Raw genomic sequence first — 12,890 nt, forward strand, 5'->3', positions numbered from 1 at the left:
GTAAAAAATACAATTGAAACATTACTCTGAGAAGAATGTTGTTATGATTATCAACAGAGTAAAATGATCAAAGGAGATATCACAAGAGCTAACAAAGTGAATGGTGGTACAGATGGGGAGAAAACAAGGAATCTGAAAGTAACTCCAAAGAAAAAATTAACAACCTTTGTTGACGGATTAGATACAGAGAAATTAGGAGAGAGGAAGAAAGCATATGGCTTCGAAGTTTCAAGCCTGAGTGGCAGTGTGAAATGACGAGTTAGTTTTGTCATCCAGTATTGTGTTAACGATGGGGTGTATTAGGCAAGGGGTCTGAGCTAAGGGAAGTGTATTTGGTCGTTGTCTGCTTAGAGATGACCTGGAGGGGGTGCAAAGGAAGAGCAAAAGTCGAAGCTTTGAGGATTTGTCCGACGATTTCGGTGGTGGAAGGAAGAAGAGGAAGGGGAGAACATCTGAGAGGTAGAATTAACCAACACGGCGCGTTCTAACTGTAATAAGGATTTTTTTTACTGGATGATGTGGGTCCTATTGGCCCAACACATTTGAGTTTTCCCACAGGTATGGCTGTGTTTTGTTTCTGTGGCAATCTTCAAAATCCACAGAATAATTCTGGTGTCACAGGCAGCATTTAAAACGCACTCCTCCTTGGACCTGGTAGAGACTCCCGCGTCCGTCGGTCTCTCGCTGCAGTTCCGCAGGTTGGCCGCAGGGGGCGAAATCTGCGGCGGCCTGGAAAACTGACGGGGGCGCAAGGCGCCGCTCTCTCTCGGGTCAGGCTCTCGGTTCTCGGCTCGGCTCCCGGCTCCCGGCTCCCGACTCCCGGCTCCCGGCGCCCGGCGCCCGGTGCCCTTCGCGGAGTTGTTCCTCAAACAGCGCGCAACCAAGGGCGGTGGGATCCGCCCGCAGTCCGCAGCCCCACTGAGCCCGGAGGCCGCCGGGATGGAGCCGCCGCTCCCGGTCGGAGCCCAGCCCCTTGCCGTATCCACCAGAGGGAAGGGGGAGGGGAGGCCGCGCAGGGCGGGAGGGGCGGGGGTCGGAGGGACTGCGGAACGCGGCAGAGGGGTGGGTGGTCGGTCGGACTCAGAGGCAGAGCCGAGCCGAGGAGGGGGGCCGGCGCGGGAGGCGATGCCTTGGGCACCCAGGAGGGCGGGCAGAGGGGCGGGAGCCTCCCTCCACCCCGCACCGCGCCACCCCTCCCCGGCCGCGCTTCTGGAGGAGACCCTTGACTGTCGCCCACATACTGTTGAGGGTATGGAGATGAAGGGTGCTCTCCGGGAGCCCTGCTTCCTGACGCTAGCCCAAAGGAACGGGCAATATGAGTAAGTAACCACCTGATTCCCACGGAGGAGGGGAGCCTGCCATTACCTCCTAACCCCAAACCGCGACAAGCCGCCCACTCTCCGTCCACTGAGGCAGCGTGGGCAACAGGTTCAGGCCCAGGTGTGAAGTGTGAGTGCTGTAGCCATGGGGCTTTGTCCCCAACTCTCAAGCCGCTAGGTCGCTCCTGGCAGTGTGGCTCAGTGGAAGGACTCAACAGGCGGGCGTTGAAGCAGGAAGCCTGGGTTTTTAGTTCCTGCCTCTGCAACTGGCATGTGTTGTGTAATCTTGGGCAAGTCAACAATGATTTCTGGGCCTTGGTGTCCTCATCGGTCAAATGAAAACATTAACTGCCTTACCTTATAGACTTTGAAGTTGCAACTGGTGGAATAATAAATAAATGCAAAAGTGGTTTGCAAAAAGTAAAAGTGTTGTAGAAGAGCTGCATTGTTAACCTTACAGAAGTGCCTTTTCTTAACCCATTCAACTGGTTCCTCCTGTCGCCCTACTCCCTTATTTCACTTGCTTGCAGGCATATTCATTAATTCAGTAATGGTTTAGTGTAAGCCAGTAACTGCCTCACTTATTGACTTGACTGTTAGAAAAAGTAACGAAACGTGTAGAAATATAAACAGCATTTGGCAGTGTATCAGTGTGTGTTACTTTCCATTCTGCCTTGCATATATAGGAGCTCAGTAAATACTGTTGACTGGTTGAATAAAAGATTATTTTGATAAGCTATCACTATAGCTGCTGATCTCACTCCCTTTCCACTAATGCCTCATCTTAAAAGTATCCATGGTGACCATTACATACATAGCATAGGCCCTATCGCTCTGTGCCCAATTCACCTCCCTTGGGTCTTCTGTTGGTTTCTTGACATCAGAGTTTAAAAATCGGTGATTTTTAAATCCTGCTTTCTCCCAACATTGGATTCGGCCAATTTTTCTCGGTCCCTGCTTTTATTTTTTATTTTTTATTTTTTTAATTTTTTTTTTTCAACGTTTATTTATTTTTGGGACAGAGAGAGACAGAGCATGAACGGGGGAGGGGCAGAGAGAGAGGGAGACACAGAATCGGAAACAGGCTCCAGGCTCCGAGCCATCAGCCCAGAGCCTGACGCGGGGCTCGAACTCGCGGAGCGCGAGATCGTGACCTGGCTGAAGTCGGACGCTTAACCGACTGCGCCACCCAGGCGCCCCTCGGTCCCTGCTTTTAGATCTTACAGACTCAGTCTGGGTCTATGCTGTCGAATTTACACAGAAGAAATTCCCACTGACCTAGCCTGCCCTTTTCTTGAGACTCTTGCTGCCACTCTAACTGGACAACAGCAGGGCCTATGAAGTGGTTCTTCCTTAGGTCCTGCTTGGTCAGTTCTGTTGATGTGGTAAATTGATGTTATTTTCCCCAGATTTCATCAAACACTGAAAGACCAGTTGAATAGTAAATTCAACAGAAAAGTGAATTGAAAAGTGGAATACCACTGCCACTTCCAAAGGCTAGAATGGGGTGGAGAGATGTGACCCTTGAATAAATCAGTAAATTTTTTACATCTTGGTTTCCTCTTCTGTAAAAACAATGTTTTGAGGATTAAATAAAATAGCTACATTGTTGAAATGACCACAGCCTCAGATATGGTTCCTTGGTTTGATAGGGTTGGAGCTCTAGTTAGCTAATAGGGGAGTGAGCAGCTGGCCTTGAAATGAATGCCTCATTCTATCTTGCCTCATGTGGTAGGAGAACTGGTAAACTCGGAGTGATAGCTCTATTTGTGTCCTCTCCACAAAGAAATGAAAGTTTTATGTTCCATATCTGTTTGAGTTAAGGGGGTATAGCAACAACTGAGACTTAATTGGCTTGGTGTGTGCCAGGTACTCTTCTGAGCACTTTCCATGAATTAGTTCATTTAACCCTCATGTCAGGGTTACTGTGAAATTGTGATATCACCATCACCCCCATTTTCTAGATACAGAAATTGAGGCACAGAGAGATTAAGTCACTTGTTCATAGTTAGGAAGTAGCATACCTGAGATTTGAACACATGTAACATTTCAGAATGACACCGTTTGAGAAGTTTCTTTTGAAATCATTTATTGGAGATACCGACTATTGTCATACCATCTATAATCCTCACATTCTTGTCTCATGGGTACCTTCTCTGACTTGGGCTCTTCTCACAACTTTTTTCCTTTGGTCTTTTTATTCTAGAACTTGAAGTCTGTTTTAGTATTTAGTACTGTAGTTCCTGCTGTCAACCTGCTGTCAATAGGAGAAATTTAGTTGAGAGAGTAAAATTACAATTGAAAATAAAGGTTTTTTTCAAGGAGAATGGATTGTGATGCAACCTGTTGTTTCATCTTTAACCTTCCTTGAACAAATCAAAGTATTTCCTAGAATAATGCTGAGTCTGCAATTTGTTATTCTTTTCTGTTTGACAACACTCAAGTTCTAATTTCCATTGTTTTGTCATATACCTATTATTTTTCATCTTTCTGTTCTGAAAGTAATGATTACATTTAGGAAGAATTTTTAAAAAAAATTTTTAAGTAGGCTCCATGCCCAATATGGAGCTTGAACTCATGACCCTGAGACCAAGAGTCGTATGCTCTACTGACTGAGCCAGCCATGAACTCCAGAAGAATTTTTATACTTATTCTTAACCCTATTCTTGCTACAATTTATTTAGTGACTAACACATGGTAGATATTGTGGAATTGACTTAAATTCCAAGTTGATCTTTGTTTTGTGATGGATTTTTTGGGGGGAGGTTGCATTTTTAAATTGAGATATAATTGACATATATTAGTTTCAAATGCACAACACAATGATTCAATATTTGTATATATTGTGAAATGACCACAGTAAGGCTCCTTAACATCCATCACCATACATAGTTACAGATTTTTTTCTTATGATGAGAACTTTTGAGATCTACTCTCTTAGCACCTTTCAAATATACAGTACAGTATTATTGATTGTAGTCACCATGCTATACATTACATCCCCATGACTTATTTATTTTATAACTGGAAGTTTGAGCCTTTTGACCCCCTCCATCCATTTCACCTACCCCCCACCTCTAACCACCACCTATCCTCTGTATCTATGATTTTGGTTTTTTGGTTTTGTTTTGTTTTTAGATTCTACATATAAGTGAGATCATATGATATTTGTCTTTTTCTACCTTATTTCACTTAGAATAATGCCCTCAAGTTCCATCTATGTTGTCCCTTTTGTGAGGGCTTTTAACAGTACAACCTAGTTCAAGCTTTAACTGCTAATATCAAACACTGTCTTTTTAGTCATTTCTTGGAGATTGTATTGGTTTGTGTTCATTTTCCCCAAAGTAAGCTCTTCCTCCTTCACTCTTGCTTTTTATCTAGTTTCTGATCTCCATCTGGGTTTATAGGACTCTGCTTGACTCATGAATTTTGCACATTGAAAGGAGCCTGCCCCATATTCCTCTAGTCACCTTAAAATATGAACCCCTACAGATTAGGCATGCAGAATCAGAGCAGAAATACAGCATTAATACTTTTATTTCCCTTAGTTCTATCTGAGCAATTCCTTTCCCCATGTGATCTCCTTTAAAGTTAATACTTTTGAAAAAAATTCAAAAAGCTAAAACAAGCCCCTGAGAAGACATCAAACTAGAAATAAAGCCCTTCAAAACAATGACATTTTTTAATGTCAGGTTGAACAAATTATATTTAGAAATTTATCTCTGTTTATAGCTTAGTGAAACTGGGCCATTGATTCAACCAATATTTATTGAGCATCTCTTAGGCAGGAGGCAAACTGAATATGATAGGGTCTTTGTTTTCAAGGAGCTCAAATCAATGAAGGAAATAAATATAACTGCAATGAAGGGTGTAAATGCTCTAGTAGAGGGGCAAACAAAGGGAACCAAACAAAGGGGACTGCTTCTGCTTGGGGGAATTAGGAAAAGCTGCAAAGAGGAGGTGATACTTGAGCTGGGTCTCGGAAAGAATACAAGAGTGTTCCTGGCAAAAAGAACCACCTGAAGACTGCTTGATTTGGGAAAGCTAGGAGAGGTTCAGAATGGTCATTTTACCAGTAGGTCATACCTTGATCCTGGGCCACTAAGGATAAGCAGTAAATGAAAATTAATATTTCAGGAGTACCTAGGAATTTAGAAGTCCTTCATTTCATACCGGGAGGCCAAATCAGTTATGTTTACCTAGAAATACCAGCATGAAGTTGGAAACCATAGTAAAACACAAGGAATATAAGGCACTGGTTATGATATCTGCTGCCTTGGTCACAGGTTATGTTAACTGATCCAGCTGGCTGGGCACCTCTTCTTACTTCTCCATGAACCTGTATAGTCGTTTGAAGAGATAGAACCATTCTTTGGTAAAAGCCAGAGGAATATAATCTGAAAGCTAATTTATGAAATTTCTAATTCACTTATTCAGCAAACTTGAGTGACTGCTATGTGCCAAGCACTGTGATAGTTGCTAGAAATACTATGGTGAAAATGCAATCATAAGTCTGCCCTCATGGCATTCACACCTAGCTATTCTTTGCTCTAGTATACATACTCTGAAGGTGTATGCACTATAATCCTTGCTTTTGAGATTGTAAGCTGTTTTTAGGACATAGACTATTATATATTCTTTATGGCATAGGACAGTGTGGGTATTCAGATATTGATCGTCACTAACATTCTCTTAGATCTCGAGTGATATCTCACTGTCATGATGCTCAGATCCAGGGAATATATGAGATATAGTAAGTAATATGAGATATAGTAAGTCTCATAAATATGGACCAGATTTGTGTAACAACACAGCAGTATATTTTGTTGTTAAATGTTTGGGTTTTTCAGTAGCCATTCGTTGATGCCTTCTTCTGTTTCCTAGGTTAATAATCCAGTTGCGCGAGAAGGAACAGCATGTTCAAGATATCATTCCTATAAATAGCCACTTTAGATGCGTTCAAGGTACTAGCTTTAATTGCCTAGCTAGTTTTACAGTGTTTTTCCTTAGTCGTTCTTGCATTGTCTAATACCATACATATTTAAATATGTCACTACACATAAAATGAAATGTATTAGTCTTTGCATAAAGTGATAACATTACTAAGCTACCATTGAGAACATGGTAAATACTTTGTCTATGAGTGCTGAAGGGCTATACTGAAATATGTATATAGACTCACCTGCTTCCCTGGCTGGGTGTTAGAGATGTATGTAGTCTCTTACCTATGTTGGTAGTCTTTTATGCTTATGGACTTCTATGTGGATTTAAATGACATTCTTGGTTTAACAAACACACTGCTCATTGTAAAGTATCAAGGTCACTGGATTCACACACATTCAGTACTTTCTCCCCACACTGTTTGAAGTTAAAACATTTGGCAACATGCCTTACCAGATTTTAATACCTTACACTCAATTGTGCTGATTCTCAGACCTTGATGTTGGTGAATCATACTCCAGAGAGGACATATTTGGCTTCGTGCCCTCAAATTTGGGGACAGAGAACAGAAAATCTGTTGTTTCATCTGCTACAATGAGACTCAAAATTTGGGAGCTTTGTGTGGGAAGTGTTGCTTCTGTCGTCTCACATTGCTGTAGAAGGAAAATTGATTACTAGAGAACAAACGCATTATGTTTCCAGTAGGTTCATTGGCTTTGTCAGAAAGAAACATTCTGTATCAGCTGTAGCTTCTTGAAAAACTTGAATCTTACCTTGCATGGATTCTTTTTTAAACTACATTGAACTTTTTTTTATCACAGAAGTAATATGTATACTGTAGAAAGTTTGGAAAGAACAGAAAAGTATACAGAAAATAAGTACATTCCCATCCTTCAGGAACAAACACATAACATTTTCCCTTTTTTTTTTTTTTTACACATGTAACTTTCATGGTGGGCAGAACTCACACTATATGTAGTTTTTTGTCTGTTCTGCATGCCATCATATTGAGTGCTTTTCCATGCTATAAATAGGTAGTGTACTATTCCATTTTATGAATAGCCTATAATGTAAGTATTCCTGTGTTTGACATTTGAGTTATTTTTTGCTAGTTTAAATAGTAATGTGATGAATATCTCTGTACATAAATCTTCTTGCACATCTCGTATTAGGATTTATTCCTGTAAGTAGAAATACTAAGTGGGTATGACTTTTTAAGACAACATTGTATTGAGAATTAAAAACAACAGTCTCCACATTGTGTAGAAGAGTGAAATAGCCGTTTAGCCTGACCTGTGTGAGAGTTACATGTTGAACAAGGCACTTGCCTGCCATAGTAAGTTGCTGTGGTCACTTTACTTTTCATGGTGTAGTACCCTTTATTACATACCTAGCCCTTTAAGGAGGAGAAAAACTAAAGAACACAACTTTAGGTTTTCGCATCCTATTAACCCTCTACCTTTTTGTACTACTTCTACAGTCTCTTTAACTCTCTTTCTCTTAGTATTGTTTTTAATAAGAAATATAAGGTAGATTGTTAGGTTGGAATCTAAGAAAATATGTGTGTGCACACATAGTCGTTCCCCATGACAAATCTAGGATGGCTACCTCCTTCAGTTTTCACATCCTTTGTTTCCCAGCCTGTGCATCCATTTTGATAAGTCTATAAATACTTGGGTTTTAAGGAATTAAAGTTACTGGAGAACAGTGGGGAACTTAAAGTACTGTGTCCTGATTCACTATTGTCTGTTGATTCATCATGCTAGTAAGGATATTGAGGCTATTTTTTTAATATTAGACTACTTAGTTCCTTACCATAGCTTCTGTAGTAACTGAATAATGCAGCCAAATATATAATCTGGGCTTCTGAAGGAGCTAGAAAAGGCTGAGGCTACTCCATCTGGCCAAGGTAGATCCAGACTAATCCTAAGGAGTCAGTACCCAGAGTTCAACTAGCCAGGAGGGTCTTACAGGTGCTGTTGGCCAAATCCAGGGAAGTCCAAGAGGAAGAGATGGGTTGGATCTAGACACAGCCGGGGGAGGGGAGAAAACCAAGCTCTGAACTACAGAGACTGTGCTTTGCCCTGTTTTATACTTCCTTGTTGGGTGTGGTAGACCCGACCCAGGTATTAAATTGTAGCCTGAAGGTCAAGAACTGAAGGTATTCTCTGATCCTAAACATGGCAAAGGCTGAAGAAAGGAGATTGCTGGAAGTTTTCAGAGACTAGGTCCAAGTTAAGAAAATAATTCACTTCTGGGCCTTTGGGGTCACTTTCTTGACTTTTTATAAGAATTATCTAGGGACACCTGCCTGGCATAGTTGGTAGAGCATGTGACTCTTGATCTCAGTGTTTTAAATTGAAGCCCCATGTTGGGTGTAGAGATTACTTAAAAATAAAATCTTAAAAAAAAGAATAAATGACACAGATTATATTAAAGTCAGTATGTTTTGGTTGAGGGGAATTAAACTCCCCTTCACTTGAATTAACATGTTCTTATATTGCCTACTATTGTCATTGCTTGATTTGCTTTGAGTTGTTCCATTCAGTTATTTGTTTAGTTTTCTTTTAGTTGAATTGCCATAATCTTTAGAACCTAGTGCTACCAAAATCCATTTTTAAAAATGCTAAACAAAAAAACAAAGGATTTGTAAAATGTATTGTAAGACCTAGGAGTGGTGATTGAGAGAAGCAGTTATTTACTTAGGCATGTACTTCTTTTAGTTGTAATGAATGGTTTTCCCTTCCCTAATCTTGTTCTTTCTTCTTTTCCCTCAGAAGCAGAAGAAACTCTTTTGATTGATATAGCTTCAAACAGTGAGTATCTTTCTGAGTGGAGTTGATTTTTGTTCAACAAATATTTAATTGAATACCCACTATATTTAAGACACCTTTTTTGGCACATTTTTATTTTACTGTCTTATTCTGTATTCTTCATTTTCTGTTTTTTTTAATGTTTATTTATTTATTTGGGGGGGGCACACATGAGCCTGAGTGGGGGAGGGGCAGAGAGAGAAAGAGAGAGAGAATATCCCAAGCAGGCTCTGCTGTGTCAGCACAGAGCCCACCGAGGGGCTCGATCTCACAAAGTGTGACATCTTGACCTGAGCCGAAATCAAGAGTTGGAAGCTTAACTGACTGAGCCACCCAGGCGCCTCTATTCTTCATTTTCTTAAGGCAGCCATGTGAATTAGCATTGTCCTCCCAAAAACATTTAGGCTAAGCATAAGAAAAAGCAGGTGGCTGGCAAGAATCTTTAAAAAGTTGAATATATGATCTGCTTGTCTAATGCTGAACTTCTTTGAGCCATCAGTATTTTTGCCATCAGTTAAATCATTACTGTGGAATTAAAAATTCCAGAAAGAGCCAGAAAATGTTTAAAGCACATAAGGTTTATGAGTGGTTTTGTTTTTATTTTAACTGCTATTATATTTTTAAAAATTTTCTGACTTTTTAGTTTTGCATATTAAATCATAATTTTTTCCTTTATTCATTTTATCATTTTGGGAGGCTATAGAGTCACTCTCGTACCAGATACCTTGCTTTTCCCAAGCTACCCTTTTTTCCTTAAAATAATTTTGGTCTTTTATTTAACCTCCATCCCCTCAGGGCATCCCTTTATCAGGAAGAACATGATCTTCCTTCTCACTGTTTCAGTTCTCTCATTTTTATCTGTTTGAAGCAAATCATCTTGACTTTCTGTGCAAGCTGTTCTCTGTTTATCATCTAATTGTACTGTGTTATGGGGAGGAGAAAATGGGCACTTGAATGCTACCTTGACTAGTCTGTGGTTGCTATGGAAAAGAGTTTGTGATCACATAAATGTAAATCAAAGTGGTTGCCTTATCTCCTTGTTGAGTCCTTGGATAGTGGGGCTTAGCCCTTACCTTGGGGCTATGGGTTATACATAACTTTGTTTAGAAACAGTCTCTGTACTTGCCACCATTAATTTGTATTGAACAGTTTAGATAGGCTTTTTCTGGTTTGGGTTTTATTATTCTTTTCATTGGTCATGGATTTTAGAAGTCTTAACGGTTGATTCTGAAAGGCTAAATAAACCCAGCTGCTGACTTCTGCAGGTATCCAAGAGAGCAAATAACTTACTATCTCTGTCTTACTGTGCTTAGAAAGGAGAAGGTAGAAACAACACTAAAAAAGCAAAATTTGAGCAAAGGCATTTCAGCAGTGACTGGCATTGCTGCTGAAATAAGATGTTGAAGTGTCCTGTTCTTGCTGTAGAAATAGATATTTGATCTAAGGCTGAAAAAGTTAAACTGAGCTGTGCTTTTTCTCTCATAAACATTTATGGCATTAGTTGTTTTGGCCTTGCCTACATAGAAATTAGCCATGTGTTGTTCTGTCCAGAGTTCCAGTTACTAGATCACAGCAAGGTAATAGTTCAGTAACCACTTGAATAAAATCCTTTGTTACGTCTGCCCATTTAGTAATATTTGCAGTGAAATAAGATTTTATCATGATCCTTGGGCTTCATACATAAACCTTTAAAGCACACAGTATGTTGCTTGAGGGAGGCCCTGGGTTTGTTTGTAGTCCTGATTTTAACATAAGTATGTGTTTTCCCATTATCTGCATGTTGGTATTAAACATTTTAAAATAATTTTTTTCTCATTGTAGAGGAAATAGACATATCTTCATTATAAACAATTTGAAGAATTTAGAAAAGTTTAAAGTACCAAATTAAAATTATGCTTCTGCAACCTAGAGATCAGCACTGTAGTTAATATTGTATCTCCTTCCAGTTTTCTATTTCTACTTTTGTATGATTGGAATCTTTAAACAAAATTTTTTTAATGTTTATTTATTTTTGAGAGAGAGAGAGACAGAGCATGAGCAGGGGAGGTACAGAGAGGAAGGGAGACACAGAATCTGAAGCAGGCTCCAGGCTCTTAGCTGTCAGCACAGAGCCTGACGTAGGGCTTGAACCCACAGACTGAGATAATGACCTGAGCCAAAGTCGGACACCCAACCGACTGAGCCACCCAGATGCCCCAATACAATTGGAATCTTTATATGTAGCTTTTATCCTGCATTTTCATTTAATATTATATTGTAACTTTTTTCCATGTCATTTAAAATTATTTAAAAACATGATTTTTAAAGACTAATATTTCACCATAGGTATGTGCCAAATTTTATTGAATTAACTCCTTTACAAAATTAAGACACTGTCAAGGAACATGGTCTATCATTCTACTTCTTCAGGTCCTCTTTATATTTCTCAGTAATGTTTTGTGTTTTCTTCATATATATCATACATTTGTAGGTTAAGGATTTTATGGTACATTTTATTTGTTTGAGTGCTGTTGTCAGTGGAATCTTTTTCTAATTGCTTATTTCTATTATATAGAGAAGTTACTGAGTTTTAGATATTTATTTTTTATCTAGCCACTTTATAGAAATATATTTTAAATTTGGGGGGTTCTGTTTATTTTGTTTTTTGGTTTTGATAGACGGCCGTGGTCATCTACAAATAATAATTTTGTTTCCTTTTTAGTAGCTACAACTATTAGTTTTGCTTTGTGTCTCATTATACCAATGAGAATTTTAAGACCAGTATTAAATAATGATGATAATCCTTGTTTGGCTCCTATTTTCAGTAAGAAAGCCTCAGGTGGTGCTTCATTGTTGAGGACATTATTGCCTGTGGATTTGATAGGGTTTTTTTAAAAAACCATATTAAGAAACTCCATTTCAAGTTTGTGTGGTTTTTAAGATCATGAATGTATATTGAATTTTATCAGATGTCTTTACACTATTTGTAGTGTAAAGGAATATTGTTATTCCTTATTTGTCCCATCGATGGACTGTATTATATTAATTTCCTAATAATAAATCTTCCCTTATTCATTATTCAGCAAATATTTGTTGAGTGCCTTCTGTTTGCCAAGCACTGTTCTAAGTGCTGCAGAATCAGTAGAGAACAACATAGCTAAGATTGCTGCTCCTGCTTTTGTTCTTGCTTCTGTGCTGTTTGGTACTAGTGTCACACAGATACCTATAATCCATCATATAAAAATATGAATACCTTTTATGTGTCAGGCACTGTGCTGGTCTAAGGATATATCAGAAAGCAGTATAGTCATGGTACTTCATTTAATAGTGCAGGAAACAGACTTTAAACTGATAAGGTATAGATACTTACATAATTGCAGTTTTGATCAATGCTATCAAGGAGAAATACAAAGAGTTTATAAAAGGGCTGACTAAATTAGGTGGCATGGTCAGGGAAGGCCTATTTAATAAGTACCATTTAAATTGAGACCAGAGGGGCTAAGTAAGACGGGTAAAAATGGGGGAGAGAAAAGTATGCCAAGTAGAAGGAACCACATGTGTAAAGGTCTCAAATTGGGTAAGTAGCTTGACACCTTTGAAATAAAAGAAGGCCAGGGTGGTTGGAACAAGGCTTAGGCATCAAGTTAGGATGGGGTAAGGCCAGATCCAGTAGTATCTTGTAAGTCATGGTGAGGAATCTGGATTTTTATATTAAAAAAAAATGGGAAGAATATGAAGGATTTTATCCCAGGGTGTCAATCATTTGCATGGAAATCAGTTAGGAATCTGTTTCCAGAGTTTAAGCTAGAGACTATGAGTATGGTGGCAGTATAAATGG

The 12,890-nt window shown here is 39.3% G+C and overlaps 1 protein-coding gene across 4 annotated transcripts in view; it reads left to right on the forward strand.

Annotated features, from left to right (window-relative positions):
- The first annotated feature begins 364 nt into the window (after nt 1-364).
- Nucleotides 365-12,890, forward strand: part of OCRL (OCRL inositol polyphosphate-5-phosphatase) — a 51,380-nt gene continuing 38,854 nt past the window's right edge. For 2 of the 4 annotated variants that reach the window (XM_030305135.1, XM_030305138.1), the window contains exons 1-3: nt 1,067-1,319; nt 6,204-6,283; nt 9,038-9,076. In XM_030305135.1, the coding sequence (XP_030160995.1) occupies nt 1,126-1,319; nt 6,204-6,283; nt 9,038-9,076 (313 nt within the window). In that variant the 5' untranslated portion in view covers nt 1,067-1,125. Of the gene's footprint in view, nt 460-1,066; nt 1,320-6,203; nt 6,284-9,037; nt 9,077-12,890 lie in introns of those variants that run through there. The other 2 variants (XM_030305141.1, XM_030305136.1) reach the window with 2 other exon arrangements.

Source organism: Lynx canadensis, chromosome X (assembly GCF_007474595.2).
Source record: "Lynx canadensis isolate LIC74 chromosome X, mLynCan4.pri.v2, whole genome shotgun sequence".
Classification (NCBI taxonomy): Eukaryota; Metazoa; Chordata; class Mammalia; order Carnivora; family Felidae; genus Lynx; species Lynx canadensis.